This window comes from Manis javanica, chromosome 4 (genome assembly GCF_040802235.1).
Source record: "Manis javanica isolate MJ-LG chromosome 4, MJ_LKY, whole genome shotgun sequence".
NCBI lineage: Eukaryota > Metazoa > Chordata > Mammalia > Pholidota > Manidae > Manis > Manis javanica.
Window position 1 is genome coordinate 157,167,790 of NC_133159.1, and position 20,618 is coordinate 157,188,407.

The window sequence follows — 20,618 nt, forward strand, 5'->3', positions numbered from 1 at the left end:
CCTCACCCTAGTAGGGAATTCCACAGCCTTCCATGGGCCAGGTGCTGGGCTGAGTTAGCCTGGCTTTATTATTTCATCTTATTTAGTTCCCACCATAGAATGGGATCATTCCAGAGAATATTACCAGCCAATACTCTCAAGATGCCTTCAAGTTAACAAGACACTAATTTTACACTTACCTATGAGGTAGGCAGGGCAGATTTGTGTTCTTATCTCCAATTTAGAAATGGGCAAGCTAAGTCTCAGAGTGGATAGGGGCTTTGCCCAAAGCTAAACAAAACCTTGGCAGTGGCTGGCAGTGGCCTGGCTCTTGAATCCTCCTAGTCCTCTCTCCCCCAGGCTACTCCTTAATTGAATTAACGGAGTTTGTTTTCTGAAGTTGCAGGACCTCCCCATACCCACAGCAGGAATGTGGGGAGTGGGGGTCTCACTGGGGACCCCAGAAAATGCTCCATCCTTCATGTCCCCTTGCAATAAAAAAAACAAAAAGAAAGGGAAAGCCCTCCCTTCCCAGTCCCTTTCCCTTTCCCTGAGATGTGCTCCCACCTAGAAAGAGAGGAGCTCAGCAATGCTGCTGTTTGGGAGCCCCAGCCCTTTGGCCTTTTATCCTAAAGGCACCACCAATTCTTTCCCTCCCTGGAAGTGAGAACCTTATGCCCACCCTCTTCCAGTTCTAATTCTTCCTTGCAGTTCTCCCGTGGATTAGGCTGCAGCTTCTAAGGGCTGAGTTCTTTTCTTGACCAATAAAAGCAGACAGAAAAGCCTTTGAAAACAGCAACAGGGATTGGGGCTAGAACTGAGAGGGAACTTCCAAACTAGTCACTTGTAGCAGATAGCCAAGAGCAGTTGTAGGTAGTAAATTCTTTCTTGAAGATCCTTCTAGAAAGTATCTTGACCTGAGTGGTGCTGGGGGCTGGTGTGAGCAAAAATGTTTGGGACCATGACTGTGTGATGTGACAGGAGGAAAGCTGCAGATAGTCTTTCTAGGAATCAGCATAGCCCGGAAGACTCAGCAAAGCTTGTCAAGGTTCATATCTTGTCTCCTCTGCAGAAGGAGAATACATCTGTCACCTGGTGTAAGAGAGGCCAGAGGGATGTCTGCTTTCTGAATCAGCCCATGAGCTTGAAGGCCAAGTGAACTTCTAAAGTGGAGTCCGTGGTGAGAAGGTTGCAGCCAGCCTCTGAGTCACCCTGGCCAGGCTGCGGAGCTGGGCCTGGAATGTCTGCAATGGCCCTGCAGGCTGTGGTGGGGGGTTAGTGTGTCACAGCCATAAGCTGGAAGAGCAGCCAGCCCCAGAAGTTCTGCTGTTCCAGTCCTGGCTCCTCAATTTAGAAGCCAAGAGGGTCTGGGAAATGGAACCCTACGTTCTCTAGCAGTAGTACTGTGGTCACCCTCCCCACACTGATTCCTTGACTTCCAGACGCCCCCCAACCTCCACACTCTCTCCATCTATCTGGGCCATCAGCCTTTGTATCTAGGCTTCTGGCCAGCTGGGGGCGTCCACTTGCCCGTCCATCTCCTGTATCCTCACTGACCCCGCACTTTCAGGAAATTCTCTGCAGGAGACTGAGGCTCTGCCATCTAGAAACTCCCAGCCCCATCCACACTGCACTGTCCTGGATTCTGCACACCAGGGCACTTCTCATGGTGGCATGGACAGGCTGGCTGAGTTTCTAGTTGCATTTATCGAATGATTTTTGTCAAGTCCAGCAGGCCCTTCTGATTCCCAGAAACTTCCCAAGGCCATCTTTTCCATTCCCTCCCTTCCAATATGCCCTGTGGAGGACCTGTGGGCTCCCCTAGGAGTCTGGCAATTTCTCTGCTATCCTCCACAAGGGGGGGTTGTCCTCCCCACATCCTTTCTTCCCCCAAGGTCAGGACACATTCTCCCTAGTCTGCCCGCTGCACGTCATGAGAGCCAAAGATCAAAGTGAAACAGGGGCTTCCAAGAGTCAGTGCAACGGGGACTTAGAGCACAACTGGCCTTCAGAGATGCCCAGCCCCAAAACAAATCCCCAGAGTGCCAGGCAGAGGCTCAGGGCTGCTGGACCCAGCACAGAACCTTTCTTGACTCTGGTTTGGCATCAGACTTTGGGGTTCCAGGGAACGATAACCACCCATCTTGGATACCCTGTGCTGGCAAACAGGAGTGCCCAGTTTTGACACAACCCTTCTAAGCCCATTAACTGTGTTGCTCAGCAGGATCACAACAGCCCCCACATTCCCTTCAGAGGCCAAATGGGAACTGATGTCTAACATCTGCCCATTGGTAGCTGGGAGACAGAATGGAGAGCTTGCCCAGAGAGAATTCTTCCTAGATGGTGAAAAGCGGATAGTGGGCAGGCAAGGTTTCCAGGGAGCAGAGGTGGGTTGTCCTCCTAGTCCAGTTACCTCTCAGCCCACACAGCACTTAATTTCATGCTGGAGCAGCTCCCAGGCTGGGGAGTTCACCTGGAGAGGAGAGTGGCCTTTATTAGGCCCTGGAGTTAATAGGCAGAGCATGAGTTGTTTATGGTTCAAAGTACCCATGGCAAATGGGGAAGGGTAAGCCCGGAAAGGAGGCCTAGGGGACTTGTCAAAAAGGCAGTCTGTGCCCCTCTCCTTCCAGACTGGGAGCCCCTGTGGACAGAGCCATGTGCTAAGTGTTTAGAGAAAGGCAAGGGGCACCTTCAGGAGTCTCCAGTCTGAGGGGCAGACCCCGCCCATGTTTCAGGAAGCCTCCGCATGATGGGGAAGGTAAAGCCCTGGGCCCACACTCCTGACCTCGGGAAACTCCAGTGTGATATCAGAGACAGGACCACACACTTGTCTCCCACAGGAGAGGCCCTTTGAGGAGAGAAGCTTAGGTCTCATATAGATCTTTACAGAAAGAGTTGTAGCCATCCCCCCTTCCTCTGAATTCCCAAGAAATAAATGTGCTTCTTTTCCCCTCTCTGTCCTGCCACTAAGCAGGAAGACAGCTTGAATGGAAAACAGCTCACCCAGCTCCCACCAGGAAACCCCCATCCTTCACATTCCCGCAACCCTCTCACTCCAGCCCTTTCTCCAGCCACCTGGGACACTTCCCTAGACATCACGATGGGGACGTTGTCACATTGCCAAAGCCATGGGCCATTATCCAGATCTGGGGGTCCAAACAACTGTGGCCCTGCTCTCTCTGACACAGGAGTAGGCCAGTGCCTATGACAGTAGTACCCCCACCGCCTGCCCTGGCTACTGCCACCCTGTCTGCCCTCATCAAGGGGATCCTTTCTAATTGAAGGTGTTTATAAAGGAAGTGGGGGGTAGAAGAATACTGGGCCCCTTGCCCATAGAGGAGGAGGGGGAAGAAGAGAGGGGCACATCAGGTACCCTATCCATGGGCAGCCCCAGACAGCGCTCAGATACCCAAATGTTAATCATCAATTAGCACAAATCAGGTGGAAAGGGCAACTTCATTATGGACTTAATGTATAATAGACTTAATGTGGCGGGAGCTGTGGGCTTAATTTCTTGAGATAAGATGCTTTTAGGGTAATCAGCGGGTCTGTGATGCCTGTATAAAAAGAGGTTACAGCAGACTTTCTTGAGACAGTCTCCGGAGGCCAGTGGGTGAGAAGAAGAGACCCCTGTCCTTTCCTTCCTCTGGAAGAGCCAGAAAGGCAGCAGGTAAGAAAGCAGCTGGGACAGGGGATAGAAGGATGCATGAGAGAGGCAGATCTTGGCATCTCTGAGACACTCAGCCCTTTGAAGCCCACTTGCTTTCCCTCTATATGAGAGATAAGAAGGTGGCTCTGATGGGGCCTTTAACACCCAGGTGACGAAGGCAGGAAGACGAGGAATTGCTCACTTTCATCTAGAGGGTCTGCAGTAATGATGAGGAGCTGTTAGGAACCCTCCTCCCAAGCCCTGGGAACCACAGCTAGACCTAAAGGTGTGTGGGCTGCAAGATGGCATCAGACTGCAGGGTCTGACTTCATGAAGGCCCTCCCTGAGTTGACGCAGTGAATCCTGAGCAGTGGGGGAGAGGGCATGGTTCTCTTCGTGGTTTGCACTGAGAGCCAGAAGGCTGCAGTGATTTAGGGGACAGCTGGTTTGAGGACTGGAAGGCCTGCTGCTATGAACTTCAGAGGGCTCCAAGGGGAGAATCTTGCCAGAGCACAGGCCTGTCTGTCTAGCCACTGGACCCAAGAAGGGACTGGTCAGGCACACAGGTCCTTTGCCTGGATCTCTCCCCACTGCCTCCTCCCACCCCACACAGATTCCACTTCAAAGCAAAACAAAAAGCGGGCTCACCTTTTGTCCAGGCTCTGTGTCCCTTGCTCTAGTGCTTTAAAGTCACTAACTCTAATGCCCAGCACCCCGACTCTCCCCAAGGTGTTGCTCTAGCCTCTTAATAAAGCTCCAACCCCCAGGGCTTGGTGCCCCTAGCTTCTGGAAGCATGCACCATGAAGGTACCAGCAGTGCATTGCCTGCTGGCTGCTTCCTCAGGCAGTGCTCAACCTAATCCGGGTTCCTTTCTCTCCTGGTTCGGGAAATAACCCTTGGAAGATGGTGGCCATGAAGATCTTCTCTTTGCTTCTGGTGTCCTTACTCCTGACAGTGGTTCTAGGAGAGAAAGAAGAGGGTCACTCCAGGTAGGGCTGAGGAGGGAGGGGTCAGAGGCCGGGGAGCAGACTGGGGGATGACTGGGTTCTGGTTTTCAAGGTTGGGCTTTGGGATCCAGGGATGAGAAAGGGAGTAATACCAGGTCAAGAGGAAAGAAGCTCAAGGGGAAAACCTGTCAGCAGTCTTAGTGTAGAGTGATGACCAGTCCAGAGAATGTTTATTATGAGCTACTCTTGCAGCAGGAGAGACTGTGGTTAGATCTGTGAAAGGACTTCTCAGTGGTTGTGTCTGAGGTAAATGACAGCATTTCCCTTAGTGAAATCTCCCTTAACCATTCATTTATGTGTGCATTTGATCAAATTTTGCAGAGGATGTCCTGTGCACGAGGGATACATGTGAAGAGCCATGCACTAGGGCCTCCTGCCCTCATGGAACATAGAGGTGCCAGGGGAAAACAGGCAAAGAACCATGTAGGCAAGTTGCAAATGGTCATGAGTACTGCAGGGAAAAGCAGAGAGTATTATGAATGAATATAGCAGAGGCTCCGTTTGTGTTTTGAGGGACTAAGAGAGACTCATCTGAGTTAAAAGTTGGGTCTTTATACAGTCCTTCTGTAAGGACAAACCATATGCCCGTGTAGATGGGGCTACGCAAATCTGCCACACGGCTGTCAGAGACATTACAAGGAGAGACAACATCATGGAGTAGTTCAGACACAGACCTAGGCCTAGACTGCCTGGGGGTAAATCCTGGATCTGCCTCCTGCACTGTGTGCTGAATTGATCTCTCTGCACCTTCGTTTCCTCATTCACAAAAAGGGGCTATAAATAGTGTTCACCCCTTACTGGTCGTGGGGGCTGACATGAGTTTGCGTACTCATTTAAAAGGGCTGATAGAGGCTCTGACTTAGAGTGACTGCCATTATGTATGAGCTCACTGTGTGAGTATTGACTGGGAACCAAAGAACTTAATTGGGTACGCCAGGGCAAGAGTAGAGGGGACTGTGATTCGGTCCTTTGGGTTAAGGGGTACCCCTGATCCTTCTTTGTCCAGAAGACAGAGCCACACACACTGAGGATGAAGAGGAAGTGGCCCTTGAGCTGAGAATCAAGTCTCAAGGGCTAAAACATGGACAAGAGAGTGTCATCATAAAAACTGACTCCCAAGAAAAGGGGTGGTTTTTGTTCAGATGTTGGCCTCCTGTCATTGACAATCATTGGTCCCAGCATTGTGTTGGCTGCATCCCCTTCTCCTTCAATGATGTGGTTTCTATCTCTCTCCCCTCCCCGCCCTCAGATTCCACACTAGGGTCAGAGGCTCCCGACCCCGAGGCCCCAGGTACTCTGAGGGGACTTTCATCAGTGACTACAGTATTGCCATGGACAAGATCCGCCAACAAGACTTTGTGAACTGGCTGCTGGCACAGAAGGGGAAGAAGAACAAGTGAGCTGTTGCACGTGCCCCTCCTGTTCCCCAGCTCTGCCTTCCTAGTTTAGACTAGGTGCCCTGTGTGCCACTTGGGCCATGTGATCCACAACTCCAGCAGCCTTTTCACTTGGGTGACGGTGGGGACCTGGACAACATGGTGGCCCCGGCCAGGACCCTGACTGGGGCAGCAGTCCAGGCTGTTGGCAGGACTAGAGCAATTTTCCAATGCTTTTCTTGTCAGGGGAAGGGTCAGGGAAGATGTGTGGGGCACACAGAGGATTCCCGGGAGGCAGGCGGGGAAGGCAGCGGGGCTGAGCTTCTGTGGTGACTATTTGGTGGGGCTTCAGACTCCAGAAATAGGATAACTTGTCCTTCTTCCCCTCTGCCAAGTCTCCTTCCCAACCTTCTCTGTTTGGTCAGCATGCTTGCTTCAGAAAGTTGCTCATTGGCAGCTGGAGACAAACAGTGGGGAGGTGGAGCAGAGAAAGGAGACCACGGGCTGAGAACCTCTGGACTGGAGAACATCTGGAGTCTCCCCAGCCCCACCCACACCCTCATCTTTATCTTACCAGCTGGAAACATAACATCACCCAGAGGGAGGCCCAGACCCTGGAGCTGGCCCATCAATCTAACAGGAAGGAGGCGGCAAGGGAACAGCAGGGGTGAGTCAGCCCACGGAGGAGGGGTGGGGGTAGGGCCTCGAGACCCACCCCCATCTCATTGCTCCCTCTCCCAGACCCCAGAGCAGGGCAAGGCCTCATATAAGCAGCCCCTTCCACTCCCAGTTCAAAGGGGGGTCTCCATTGAACTCTGGAGGTCAGCCCCATGCTTCCAGGAGAAGCCTGGAAGGAATGGGGGGTTGGGGTCCTGGGAGGGGTTTGGACACCAGAGTTTCTAAGACTGATGATTCCAAGTGCAGTCACTAAATCAGGGAGACTGGCAGCAAAAGAGACCTCAGGAACTGGCCTCCTCACTTCTCCCTGACGGACTTCAGGAAGGCCATCTGTGGAACAGGGACCCTCCCAAGGCCAGTCCCCTGAAATCAGTTACTGCCTCTCTAGGAAATTGAGGAATCTGTGGTGCAAATCATTCTAAAGAGTGAATGTTCCCAAAGAAACTTCTCAGGTTTTTGGAATGCGTTCTAGGATACTGTCTTGCCTGAGGGTTTCAACCCTGGGCAAGTTCACTATGGATTCAGTGAGACCGAAAAATGACAATGGAACGTTGGGGCTAAAAAAGGGACTCATACCAAACTTTAGTCTCATGGTGGCAGGTCAAGTGCTAGAATTATGTCCACCTCTGCCCCAGTAAGCTGGTCCTAGTTTCTTCTCTCTGCTCCAGGCTCTGCCTTAGGCGCTGCCTCTGCTCCAGCTCCATCCCTGCTCTCTGCTCCCCAGGCTCTGCTCTCTTCTCTAGGTTCCCCTGCTTCCCTCTGCTCTACTCTTCAGGCTCTCTGCTTCTGCTTCGGGCTCAGCTCTAGCACTGGGCAGAGCTCTCTGTACAGCAACACAGGCAACAACAGATTATCCTCAACGGGTACACAAGTATGCGCCTGCGCAGTAGGCTAAGTATTAACATAATTGCTGCACATATACACTGGGTATCAGGTAAGGATCCTGGCCATGGAACTTCCATTTTCCCTAGAGACACTCACAGAAGCAGATGGGTGGGATGACTCCCACCTGAAGCCGGTATTTAGGGACCCATATTCCCCCACCCCAGATCTAGCTGGGGCCTTGAAAGCTGAGATAACTGAGAGGCAGCTGTGTTGACTCCTTCCTCCAACCCCCACTGCCTCTGCAGTCCCAGGCCCTGTATTTACTCTATCTGGGGTGTGGCCCAGGCTAAGAATGGCCTGCTTCAGGCTTTCTCCTTTACAGGCCCCTGTCCAAGGATCCTGGCGATGAAGATCTGCTAAAGGATTTACTGATTCAAGAGCTGCTAGCCTGGCTGGTGGACCAGATGGAACTCTGCAGGCTCAGGTCGGGGTGTCTGGTGGCTTTGGGCATCTTGCATAGAGGTTACAAGCTTGCTTGCATTTTGGTGTCAGGCACAAGTTCAGGTGTTCATCCCAACACACTGGCAAGTTACTAAGCCTGTCTGAACCTAAGAGTTCTCATGAAAATTGCAGCTGTTTAAACCACATGGTGGGCTTATTGTGGGGTTTAAATAAGATAATACAAGGAAAGGGCTGAAAGCAGGTACAGAAGAGTTCCATACTGCTGGCAGCTATTATTGCTCACCATTCTTTCTCAACTTCCTCCAAGTAAGATGCTCTTCTCATCACCCTGCCCAGCCCAGCTAAGCTGCCCATCCTATTCTCAGCTTTTGCTCTGCACCTTTGTGCCATGGCACCTTCCCAGAGATGGAACCCCTATCAGTGAAGGCACGTTGCCCGTCTCTGTAGCTGCTGCTCCTCTCAGTGGTCCTTGAATTCATCTCACCAGCTAGCAGGTTCTCCAGTCTATTATGTTCCAGAAGTAAGGGATGGCTAAATACCATGAAGAGACCCATCCACCTAGAGGGTGAGACAGGACACTCATTCAAGATGCAGACACTCAGGCACAGAAACCAAAACATGTTCAGACTTGGAAGCTGGGAATCCAGGAAGGGATTGAGGGAACGAAGCTGGACAGCTACTATACGAGAGTGGGAAGGGAGAGAGGAATGTGACTGGAACAATGAAGAAGACAGTATCAGAAAATTTCCATAGGAAGGTGGGTAACAGTCTCTCTGCTTTTTTTGAATTGAGTACTTATAATTAAAAAGGTAATTTGGAGGTAGGAGCAATTGAACTATGGCTCAGTGCCAGGATAAATTTACTTTGCTGACTCCAAGCCGATAATGACCCTCCTCTCCTCTCCACCACTTCCCCTCTTCTCTCCACTCTCCCCAGGTTTCAGTGACTCAGACCAAACCCAGCTCAGGACTGGACTCTGCCCTCCAGTTACTCATGCGTCAGCCCCACTCCAGAATACCCAAGAGAAATCAAACCAATAAAGTTTTAAGCTGAAATATTTATGCCAATTGTCAAAACTTAAATGTCTACTGATCACTAACAGTATGTGTTTGTCTGTCTGTGTGCCAACCAATGAAAAGGAGATATGGCTCTTACCTGCATTTGATAATTCATCTATGTTTTTCTACAGACACTTATTGGAGACTTAATATAAGCAAGGAAGGTGCTAAATGCTGAGCATACAGCAATGAAGAAAGCAAACCCAGTCTTTGTGCCTGAGGAATTGAGAGTCTAGTGATGGAGACAAACCTTAATCTTTAAACATACCAGCTCATTAATAATCACGTAACATGCTCAGTTACCCGAAGAAAGATTAGGGTGCGATGAAGGGGAAACAGAGAAGCCTAGGGAGTAAGGAGTCAGAGCCTTAAGCAATATTAGCCAGTGTTATTATTATGCAGCCGAACAGGCAATGGGGAGAATAGCACAGGTGGACAAGTGGGTAGAGGCAGGACCTAAGGGCCCTGTTAAAGCTTTTGGATTTTAACCTCAGTACAAGGGCTAGTCATTGGTTGAAGGACTTTAATCATGGGTTTGTCAGGGAAGGTCTATTTGCATTCCAAAACAATCTTGCTGGTGATAGTAAGGATTACATTGCGATGAATAGGGATGAAAGTGGAAGAGGAAGAGACTCCTACAGGATTCCTAGGTTTACTAGGATGCTGGTAGTGGAGGTGAAGGGAAGTGGGCAGACTTGGTTTGTCCAAAGGTCAATACCTTTGTCTTCCCTGTGCAAAGCCTTCCCACCTTAGTCAGCAGCCTTCTTGCAATGCCCTGCAGCCACAGAAGGCAAGGCTGTCTCTTCTTCTCCCCCTACACTTGGGTTATCTTTCCCTGGAATGTCCCCTCACCTCTTGATCTGGTCATATTTTAGTAGAACAGAGTCCAACACACGTCGATTCAAATCACTCACTCCATGACCTGGTAAATCAGTTCCTCCCTCTAAGCCTCAATTTCTTGTCTGTAAAAAGATTAAAAAGTACCCACCTCATAGGGTTGAAGTATTAATTAAGGTAATGCCAAGCACAAAGTAAGTGGTCAATAAAAGTTTACTGTAGTTACTATTTATTCACCCTAAACCTCAGTTTAAAAACAAAAGTGTGTTAGTTTAAAATCAGGGAGTGGCAAGCTGAAGGGCTGAGCCAGTAGCACAGATGAGCAAAGTGGGGAGCTTATAAGATAATAGGATGGATGGGGACTGTGAGAATGGAAGAGGCATGCTTGCCTGAAGGCATTCTGCTAACCAAACAAAACTCTTAAGAACTGAATTTGCCTGAGGGTTGTCAGTTTGCAATGTCTTCTAGCTCTGAACTTCCAGTTTCTATAACCTCCTTGAGTCTGAAAGTGTGTAGCACACAATTTAGAGCATGCCTTTGCTCAAAAGGATACATTTTAGTGATTCTGCATGATAGAACTGACTGTCTTGGGAGAAGTTTGGATCTGTATTTCTGGAATCTTTAATGTGTCAGAGATCAGTGAATCAGAAAGGGTTATATTTAAAATTTTTGTATAGTGTTCTTATTGTGGGCAGGGCATAGCACTTAGCACTTTATAAAGTACTTTATAAACTTTGTGTCATTTAGAGCCTCTTCACACTTTATGATCTCTGTTCACCATGCACTTACTGCCTCCATGAGGTAGAGAAGTAAAAGCCCATGCTCTTACCCACAAGGCCAGTGAGTCACTTAAAAGCAACTACAGGTATTTGATAATCAGCATTCAGGGGTACACTGGAGCTGAGTGCTTATGAGAGCCATTGTTAAAATGGCAGGAATTTTATGAGCAGGTTGTAAAACCATTAATAGCTTGAAGTTGGCCATGGTAGAGTATTTACACCATGGGAATTGGCAAATGCTATAAATCAGAGTTTCTCCCTCCCAAACTGGAGAGGTGGTTGTTAAATATTTACCAGCACATTTCTGGTCAGCCTACTTCCTCTAAAATTATAAAAGAGAACAAATGTCTGAATAAGGGAATGAGCATGGCTGTGTGAATGTGGTAACAAGTGTCCAGGGCCAATGCGTGTACTTACAACAGTGAGTACCTATGGATTTGAGAGTATGAGTAGTTAAACCTTAAGTCATGAGTGTGAATAAAGGATCAGTGTGAGTACTTTAAGGGGTAGTAAAGTGTGCGTTAGAGTGAGAAATGAAGCAGGTGTGTCTAGATGGTATCAGCGAGTATTGAAGGGATCAAGCTTTTGTGTTAGGTCTAGTAAGAATATGAGGATATGAGGTCAACGTGTGTACATAGGTGATAGTAGATTTTTTGCAGAAAGGGGTGGGTAGGTATATTGAAGGAGCTCAGTATGTAACAGAGGGTGTCTGAAAAGGCTAATGTATGCTGGAGGGGCAAATCTGTGCCTGAGAAAGTAATTAGTGTCTACGGGGGATTATGCTATCTGAGCTTTGGGTTGGGGTGTGTCTGAGAGTGAATCTGAAGGTCTGACTGAAAGGCTGAATGATTGTTTTCACCTTAGTTCTTTCATCCGTTAACATTAGATTCTGCCTCAAAGAACAGAAAACACAAAGTAATAGTGCCTTTAGCAAGAAAGAATATTATTTTTCTTTCTGCTTCAATAAATCCTCAGGGCCCCAGGCTCATTGGGCTCATGGTTCCATCATCCCTCAAAGTCCAAAATGGCATCTAAATATTCTGCCACCATCTTTTTATCCTTTTACACAAAACCTCTCTGATAACAGTATTCACGCTCATGTTTCACCTTGCTGATGATTCCAGATGTGTGGCCCAGCCCAACTCTTTCTGTGTAACTTTATACCAGTATATCCAGTGATAACTGGTCATCTCTCCTGTGATGTCCAAGACCTCCATTTCTGTTTTTTTTCCTCATTTAAGTTTTAATTGAAAGTTGCATGTATTTTTACTTCATCCCTGCATCTTCTCAATTTTCTTTATTTGTCCTTTTCCTTTTCTATTTGGTGAGATTTGGCTTTATTTTCAAGGATCTTTGTCCAGTTTTAGTCTAGTGATAACCACCTTGCTGGGGTGAATGCCCCCATGGACAGTTGTGCTATTTGCCTGTTTCCCACTATACCCATTCAGTGTGGATAACATATTTCTTCCTGGAAGCCTGGACTACTTTGTCAATCTGCTGACTTTTGTGTTGTCCTCGAACAACCTGCACTTCATCATCCTTTCAGGCATGGACTGAACATTGTATTTCTGTCTCAGCTCTTTGGTAAGAGAGGGAAGACATAATCCTCCTGCAAATGTGGGTAGGTGTGTTGAGATGCCTTTTATGGTCCTTGCTCTGGTCAGAAGTCACAAAGGGACTGGACTTCATTTTAGCCGCTGGTGCTTCAGCGATGGCTGCAAAAGAGAAGAACCTAAGGACCTCCAGTTCAACATGTTCAAACACCCTCACTTCACCAGCTTCATCCTATGGTCTATCCATCCCTGGATGGCGTACTCTATAGCCCAAACCAGAAAACTGAGCATTTTGCTCATTCTCCCCACCCACTCTGCCCCCATCTTATCAGTTTTACCATTCTACCCTCCAAATATCTCCTGAATCTGTCCCATTCTCATCATTTCTAGTTTGGATTGCTATAGCTGACTTAAATCTAGGTTGCCACTAATTTTTCTAAAACAAAAATTGGGTTTTAGTATTCCCAGTTAGACTCAGAAATATTCAAGAAATCATCTGTGGAGCTTTCCAAACACACAGATGACTCATTTCACTCTAAACCTGACAAACAACAATTACAGCTGATATTATTTATCAGGTATTAAATGCTGTTCTTTATTTTGTATTTCTGTGTTTCTATACCAGTAATGTCCTGGTGTGTGTGTGAAACATTATGTTTAATCCTCTACATACATAATATTCTATTAATAGATTTTAGTATATTCAATATATTCCATTAATATGTATATTTAATCCTAATAACAACTTCACGAGTAGGTATTACTCTTTCACAACGGTGGAAAGTGAAACACAACATATTACGGAATTTGTCTTAAGTTACTGGACTGTTACGTTAGTGGAAAGGAGTTACGGAGCCAGGCAATCTAACTCCAGAGTCCAAGTTTTTAACTGCAAAGCCTTTCCACGGCAGAAGCTCTGCGTGATTCCAACAGGTAAGCTCCATTAGAGTTGAGGGATTCTGTTGTATGCTCAATTTGGAATCCTCGGTGCCCAACGCAGCGTCTGGTACGTAGTAGTAGGTACCCGCCGGGCTCCAGCGCCAGGCTGGGGTGGCGGTGCAAGGGCAGTCGCGGGGAGATGGGAGCGAGCGAGGCGCACATCGGAGACTGAGACTGGGCCCGGGAACCAGGTGCACCCGGCCTCCCCTGCCGCGGGGCTTCACGGGCTCGGCCACCAGGGAAAGGCGGGGCTGTCGGGCTCCCGGCGGCGTGTAATCCCCTCACCCGGCAGGAAGTCGGCGCTTAGCTTCCGACGCACGGAGATGACGCGCAGCCGCGCTTCCACGTTGGGGAGCCGGAGGCTAATCCCGGGACGCGGAGACCCCGGGTCCCGGCAGCACGGCGGCCTGCGGGCCCGGGGCGGGAATGCATCGCCGCGGGGTGGGAGCTGGCGCCATCGCCAAGAAGAAGCTTGCCGAGGTGAGGGGAAGGAGGCCGGTGCACAGCCGCCCCAACCCGAGAGACATTCAAGTCTCTCCGAGCAGAGCTCTATACCCTCAAATCGCCTCCCATCGGAACCTGGCACAGGCTTCTGGGGTCCCGGGGAACTGCAGGATGTCGGCATCCCCAAATCCACCGTCCTTTCCCCAAATCTTGACTACAGACGAGTCGTTTATTCTTCCTCCTGACTCTTCCTAAGAAAGTCCGTTTAAGAGAGACCCTCTGCTTTTCGTACTTCAGGCAATACAAGTGGGAGTCACCAGCGCCCACTCTCAACTCATGCTGGTCTCTTTGTCTGACAGGCCAAGTATAAGGAGCGAGGGACTGTCTTGGCTGAGGACCAACTGGCCCAGGTGAGTCGGTTGGAGGGCCCCAGGCAGGACGGAGACACCTTTGATGGACAGATGGACAAGGTTGGACAGGGCACCTTTGATGTAAACTGGATTGTTTGGATTGGACTAAAAGTAGGGTATTTGGCAAATCCTGGTTTCTGGGCTACTCCAGTCTTTTAGGTGACTCGCTAATAATAATGATAGCTGACATCTTTAAGTGATCATATGCTCATAGCATCCCAGGCACATGTCCATTTTCTTTACACATACACTATCATTTTCATTCCTGCTGACAGTCTCATCAGGAAGGAGCTATATTCTTCCGCATTTGGAATTGAGGACACTAAGGTGTTAAGTAATGTATCCAGGATTAGGTGGTTAGTAAGTGGTAGAGTTTACTTCAGCTGTTTGATTTAGGTCTTTTGGAGTTTTTGCTTAATCACTTAAGGATAACAAAATATTACCTGAGCTGTGGCACCCACCACCACTGCCCTCACTAGGTGCGTACCAGAAGTGTGTGTGTGAGTGGTGAGGAGGAGCCTGCAGTTTCCTAACTTCTCTTATCTGTACATGCCCCAAGTTTACTCAGTTACTGTGCCTGGTGAAGAGACAGAGGCAGTTAAGCAGGGAAATAGGCCCATGAACTGAAGAAAGATAAGTAGACACTGGTTGTGCTCTTCAAATATTCCCATTCATAGGGGACATGCAGGCATCAACTGAAAAAGGTGATTATTACGTGTGTAAATTTCTACTGTGTAGCAAATGGAGAGATGTTGGGCCAAGAGTGGTTACTCTTGTAGGGTAAATGGGGTAAGAGAAGGAGTAATATAAATAGGAGGTCAGAAAATCACTGAACATGTGTTTAGCTTTGGAATGGAATCTGGTAGATCCATACCCCTCCCTCAGGGATTCTTTATCTGGAGTTGATAGAGGTCCAGGATTCACAAAGATGAAACAACCATTGCATACTTAATTCATGCCAGGCTTCCCCTTTCTCCTATCTAGCCTGTCTGTGGCTGAAGATTTTCTATGTGAATGCTGCATCCCCTCGTTTTGACACAAACTGGATTATTTATTAAGTGCATCTTCAATTTAATGACAGTTTTTCTGGGTAAAAGAAATGAAGCACCACAGTAGATGTGTGTGTTGATTGTTAGATGTATCCTGACAGGAACAAGTGAAAAAATGTGTATTTTAGAATTGAGGAAACATTACACTATCTCATTTCTGCTGGCAACAGAACTGTGAAGGAAATGCAGGGATGAAAAAGGGAACAGTAAACAGCATAATGGTTGGCCTGGAGGACATGTTATTTCAGCCTTTGCCTTGCCATTGGGCCAAAGACCTGTTTTTTGGCATCTGATTATCACCTTGCTGGGCTGCCCCTAACCTCCCCCTTTTCCATCTTACAGATGTCCAAGCAGCTGGACATGTTTAAGACCAACTTGGAGGAATTTGCCAGCAAGCACAAGCAGGAGATCCGGAAGAATCCGGAGTTCCGGGTGCAGTTTCAGGACATGTGTGCCACCATTGGGGTGGATCCTCTGGCCTGTAAGGAGTTGTCTGTGGGGCTCTAGTGCTCTCCTAGGGTTCCAAAAGGACAGAAGCTTACCTAGTTGTCATCACTATTGTTAGGGCATCTTCTAGAAGGTCCTGCAGGAAGATCCAGGGGATGTTGTCTTTTGGAAGTACCTGACAGGATGGCTGAGTGCCCATTTTAATGGGGAAGATGGAGAGGCGGGGGTGCAGGCTAAGTAGCCAGTGTACATGATCTTTTCTTGAATGATCTACAGTGGAATTTTTTATGGCCATTTTTTATTTAAAAAATGTTTTAATAAAAATACAATATAATCGTGCAGTCAACAAAGCAGAAAAAAGAAAAGGAGAAAGTAGAAGTCTCCTGACTCTGTCCCATAATTGCAGAGATAAAGTTCTGTTAACAGTGTAAGACTTACCTTTCTAGGTACCTTCACTGTATTTATAAACTGTAAAATACATATATATATACATATATACATATTGGATTTATGCTATAATTATTACTCTATAACCTGCATTTTCCACTCAAAATATTATTCTCAGTGGATTTTTGAATGCCAGGTCCGCATATTCTCTCTCTTAGCCTTGTCAGACCATATGTCCCACCATATTTCGTTGTATGCTTTGGGAAAGGAAAACTCATTTTTACAGTATCCGGACTCAGAATTAGCCAAGTAGAATTAGCCTTTAGATTGTCTACCCTTGAGAACTGTCTGAGCCTGTTCATTAGCAGGAATTTCCAAGTTAAATTACTTCAAAAATCCTGAGTAGTAAAAGGAGCAGAAGGACTTAAGGCTAGGCAGGAAAGACTGCATATGATAGATGTTTTAATCTAGCTTTGAGAGAAAAGCAAGATGTAAACTAATGTATAACCTAGCTTTTGATTTTCTTCCTTTTAGCTGGAAAAGGATTTTGGTCTGAGATGCTAGGTGTGGGAGACTTCTATTACGAGCTGGGTGTGCAGATTATTGAAGTGTGTCTAGCCCTGAAGCATCGGAATGGAGGTGAGGGTGGCTAGGTCCTGTAGATGGAGCTTTGGATTTCTCTGAGGGGGAGAAACCTTGAAAGATGATCTTTCTATGCTTCAGTCTGCAGGCCAGTAGGATCTTGAGATGCTGTTGTGTCTTGAGAAGCATCTTAGCTGCTTCGTGCAGTTGAATCCATTTCAGGTCTTCATGGCCAAGGGCAAGTGGAATTACCTGAATAATTGTCTCTACTCTCCAAAGATCTTTGGCCAGAAGATCTAGCTCATGGTCATTACAGAAAATAGTAGGGAGGTAGGAAATAGGTCTTTTCCCCTGGCAGATGATGTGTTTGGGTAATGATTTTCTCATTAATAACTATGGGCCTGCCCTGCCTCTCTAAGGTATGGTGATACCAGCTGAGTCTGTTCTACCTAAAATATGACCTTAAAAATGTTCATCTAGTCATGTCATCTTAATAAGCGCATTGAATGGTCTGTGTTGAAGTTAAGAAAGAAAACTTCAAACCACTTATAAAATCACTGGCTACCAATAGACCCAGCTTTGATACTGAGAGCATTTGTACTTTTCAGAGATGCTGCTGCCTTTGGGGTGTGAGTGTGTGTGTGTGTTTTAGCCGTAAATGTAATCATCTGCTTTCTGTCCCCATTCTCCAATAGGTCTGATAACTCTGGAGGAACTGCATCAACAGGTGTTGAAAGGAAGGGGCAAATTCGCACAGGATGTCAGCCAGTAGGTCCTGCCTTCCAACATCTTGGATAGAAAGGTCTTTAAAAATAGGATGGAAATCTTTTCTTCCTCCCAGTCATCTGTGTAGGCTAGTTTAAGAATCATTTTTATTTTTGTGATCAGAAAAAAAGGCTTTACTTTAGAAAACTGAAAATACAGGGAGAGATTAGAAAACAAAAACCACCCATTATTTTCAACTAAGAGATTACGGTTGTTAAATGTTTTAGTGTATTTCCTTCTAAGCATTTTTTTCATGAATGTGTGTGTGTTTTAACATACATGGGACTTGCCTTTCTTGAGATTATCTGAGGTCCAGGAGACCAGAGCAGGCACTGAGAAAGGCTGGGGAAAGGGAGTGGTGGTTAGAAGATGGGATATAAATTGACCTTGGTCACTAGCCTCTTATGTGCCATTCCAATTTGAGAAAAGGTAAAAAGCTCTCAGTGTGTGGGCTGGATATATGGTCTACATGCTATTTTATGGGTTTGCTTTCTCCGTTATTTGAGTTAGTTTGTGAAATAAGAAATCAGAAAATCTGACAGTACTGGGTGTGAATTTCCAAATGACAATCATCAGCTGGGCTGCCCCATTTGAAAGGGATACATATTCTCTATTGTGCCATAGTTCATACTACTCCCTATTGCCTCTTACATGCATTCACATTTTCTGATGGGCTCCTGTAGGCATATTTTTTACCTCTGTCCAGTGTTGGAATAGTTTGCTGAGTGGAGAGCCTGACTCCTGTACCATCTCCCTTGAATGTCGAAGGTACACTTGGTGACTGTTAAACCTGGCTTTTTACTGATGTCCTTAAATTTTGCACAGCCTTTTGACTCTCCTCTCAGGGTATTCTGCCAGGGACAGAGCTGAAACTGCACTGTTGCTAGGTTGTCTACGAAGAGTCTTTAAGCAGCTTTTCCTCACCTCAGAGACGACTTGATCAGGGCCATCAAGAAACTAAAGGCACTTGGCACTGGCTTCGGCATCATCCCTGTGGGTGGCACTTACCTCATTCAGTCTGTTCCAGCTGAGCTCAATATGGATCACACCGTGGTGCTGCAACTGGCAGAGGTACTGGGGTGCCTTCTGAGAGAGAGTGAGTGTTTGTGTGTGTGTGTGTAAGGGACAGTCTGGGGGTGTGTTCTGGAGCAGCTTCTCCCTTCACTGGGTTTTTCACTAAGCCTGTCTAATGGATGCACTACTCACGCCTGTGCTTATTCAGCAGACATTTATTGAGCAGCTACAGTGCCAATCACTGGGCTAGGCTGTGGGCATAAAAAGATGGGTACCATATAGTTCCTGCTCTCGAGCTTACAGTCTAGTAGACAGACATGCAGACAACTATTTCCTCGGGTAGATTCTTTTAATGTCTTAAAACTACTTTATGGATTCTTCAAGACAAATATGTGTTCTTGTTTGCCTTCCCTCCATTCCTCAGCATGCCTTAAGCATATATACCATCTTCCCCCAAATCCTTTTAGGGAAGACATGTGCAGTTTTCTTAAGTCTGTAATGTAGAGTAGAAACCACTCTAAGGGAGGGGCTTTTCTGGATTGGGAAATAGTTGGGCTGAGGCAGGGCAAGAGATTAATATTTAAATATTTAGATTATGACCAGTTAATGATTATCACCCTTCCTATCAATTAATCATTCTGAATCTTCCTGTGTCATACTGTAGAGTTTCTGAGAAAAGTCTAAATCACTATTTTAGTACTAGGGACCCCACTTCTTAAGACTGAAATCCCCAACCTATCTCTATCACCCTGAAAGTTACTTCTCGACTCTCTTGGGACCCCTATGCATTCTTTTTGCTATGCTGTCGTAGATGTGTCCCAAGGGTAGTTCCTCCTCCTGTCCGGTTCCATTGGTTGTCCCTGGGCAGATGCTGGGTTCTGAAAGAAAGTACACTCTTAACTCCCCATTCCTCCTTGCTTCAGAAAAATGGCTTCGTGACTGTCAGTGATATCAAAGCCAGTCTTAAATGGGAGACCGAGCGAGCGCGGCAGGTGCTGGTATGTGACTTTTGGAACAGCCCAGTAAAGATGGGCCCCGGACGGGCAGAGGTGGGTGGATGGTAGGTACCATAAAGGCAGAAACTTCAGCCTCACTCTGTTGGCCTCTTACCTTGAAGGCAGCTGCTACCAAATGAGAAATAACCCTGGCATTTCTCTGAAGATGCCTCTGAGAGGTAGAACTCACAAAGCAGGCTTCTAATGCTGGCATGTGTGCAAAGCCAGTCTGCCACTGCCACTGCTCCAGGGGAGTCGTCAGCGCCTCCTCTCCCTCAACCCATGAGTCTGGTCAGTGAGTTAACATAGTTTTTATAGAAGTAGTACCTAAGACAGGCTGAAGGGAATTAACTACTTAGGATCATCATCTCTCTAATTATATACTATTATATTTCATATATATAGTTTTATGTATACAAATTTCATGGTACTAAGGAAAGTTTGATGTTGTGTAGGGAGAGTTAACATGAGTGTGGGAGCCCTGGCTTTCAATACCTTTTTCCTTATCCAGGCAATTAAACGATAGACATAATTTCATCTGTAAAGTGGGGATAATACGAACATCTGTTTCATGATATTGGGCAGAACCCATTTCAAGCATGTTTCTGGCTGTAGGAACTGTAGGTCCTTCCCTCAAAAGGTTTGCCCACATCTGCCTGTTTCCCAGTACGGAAACAGAGAGCTCAACAGTGATCTCCATTTTACTTTAGTGAAATGGAGGCAACGATTTGCTCTAGGCCATACAACAAGTATTTCTGTAGTCCTACATTCTTTCCACAACATCCCACTCTACTTATCATTACTCTTTCCCCCAACAGCATAGGTTAAGTGACTTGGTGGCATTTTTCACACCTCGGGCAAAGGTCAAGGCCAGATCATTCTCGTTTGGTTGTGTAAATGCGTGAAGGCACTCAAAAAAGATTTGTCTGAAGACCCCACTGGAGCCAAAATAAGTTCGGAGATTGTTTACTATACTTTGTCTATGGGAACCCCCCTTTCTGAAATGACTTGTCATTCATTTTCTCTCCAGGAACACCTGCTGAAGGAAGGGCTGGCCTGGCTGGACCTGCAGGCCCCAGGGGAGGCCCACTACTGGTTGCCAGCTCTCTTCACTGACCTCTACTCCCAGGAAATTACAGCTGAGGAGGCCAGAGAAGCCCTTCCCTGACTCTGGGAATGCGGAAGGGGACACAACAGCAGGCAGGGAGAAGAGGGAGGAACTGTTGGAGAATAAAACCTGGATAGCTTTATTTAAAAAAAATAGAACAATTCCAAGTTTTTTTCTTCCCCCAGTATTCTTTACCCATTATTTTATTATTTTTTAAAGTGCCTTCACATTGCATCTTTTTTGGAGACAATCTCATTTATCCGGAAAGGATAAC

At 47.0% G+C, this 20,618-nt stretch overlaps 2 protein-coding genes and 1 pseudogene across 5 annotated transcripts; 2 read left to right on the forward strand and 1 right to left on the reverse strand.

Moving 5' to 3' along the window:
- The first annotated feature begins 3,573 nt into the window (after window positions 1–3,573).
- GIP (gastric inhibitory polypeptide) lies at window positions 3,574–9,058 on the forward strand. The gene is made up of 6 exons (XM_017650423.3): window positions 3,574–3,649; window positions 4,533–4,618; window positions 5,886–6,032; window positions 6,590–6,679; window positions 7,898–7,999; window positions 8,914–9,058. The coding sequence occupies exons 2-6, from the start codon at window positions 4,533–4,535 to the stop codon at window positions 8,921–8,923; spliced, it is 435 nt and encodes a 144-aa protein (XP_017505912.2). The 5' UTR covers window positions 3,574–3,649; the 3' UTR covers window positions 8,924–9,058.
- A 2,836-nt stretch (window positions 9,059–11,894) lies between these two features.
- Window positions 11,895–12,340, reverse strand: LOC108391047 (large ribosomal subunit protein uL24-like; annotated as a pseudogene).
- A 1,111-nt stretch (window positions 12,341–13,451) lies between these two features.
- On the forward strand, window positions 13,452–20,502 carry SNF8 (SNF8 subunit of ESCRT-II). 4 transcript variants are annotated; one of them, XM_017650459.3, is made up of 8 exons: window positions 13,452–13,623; window positions 13,947–13,997; window positions 15,389–15,527; window positions 16,415–16,519; window positions 17,158–17,230; window positions 18,157–18,298; window positions 19,165–19,301; window positions 20,267–20,502. In XM_017650459.3, exons 1-8 carry the CDS (start codon window positions 13,570–13,572, stop codon window positions 20,277–20,279), a joined length of 714 nt encoding a protein of 237 aa, XP_017505948.1. In that variant the 5' UTR covers window positions 13,452–13,569; the 3' UTR covers window positions 20,280–20,502. The 4 variants fall into 4 exon arrangements, with proteins under 4 accessions (XP_017505948.1, XP_036854912.1, XP_017505949.1 ...); XM_017650458.3 differs by having other exon boundaries at window positions 13,453–13,623; window positions 19,165–19,239; XM_036999017.2 differs by lacking the exon at window positions 19,165–19,301.
- The last annotated feature ends 116 nt before the right edge of the window (window positions 20,503–20,618 follow it).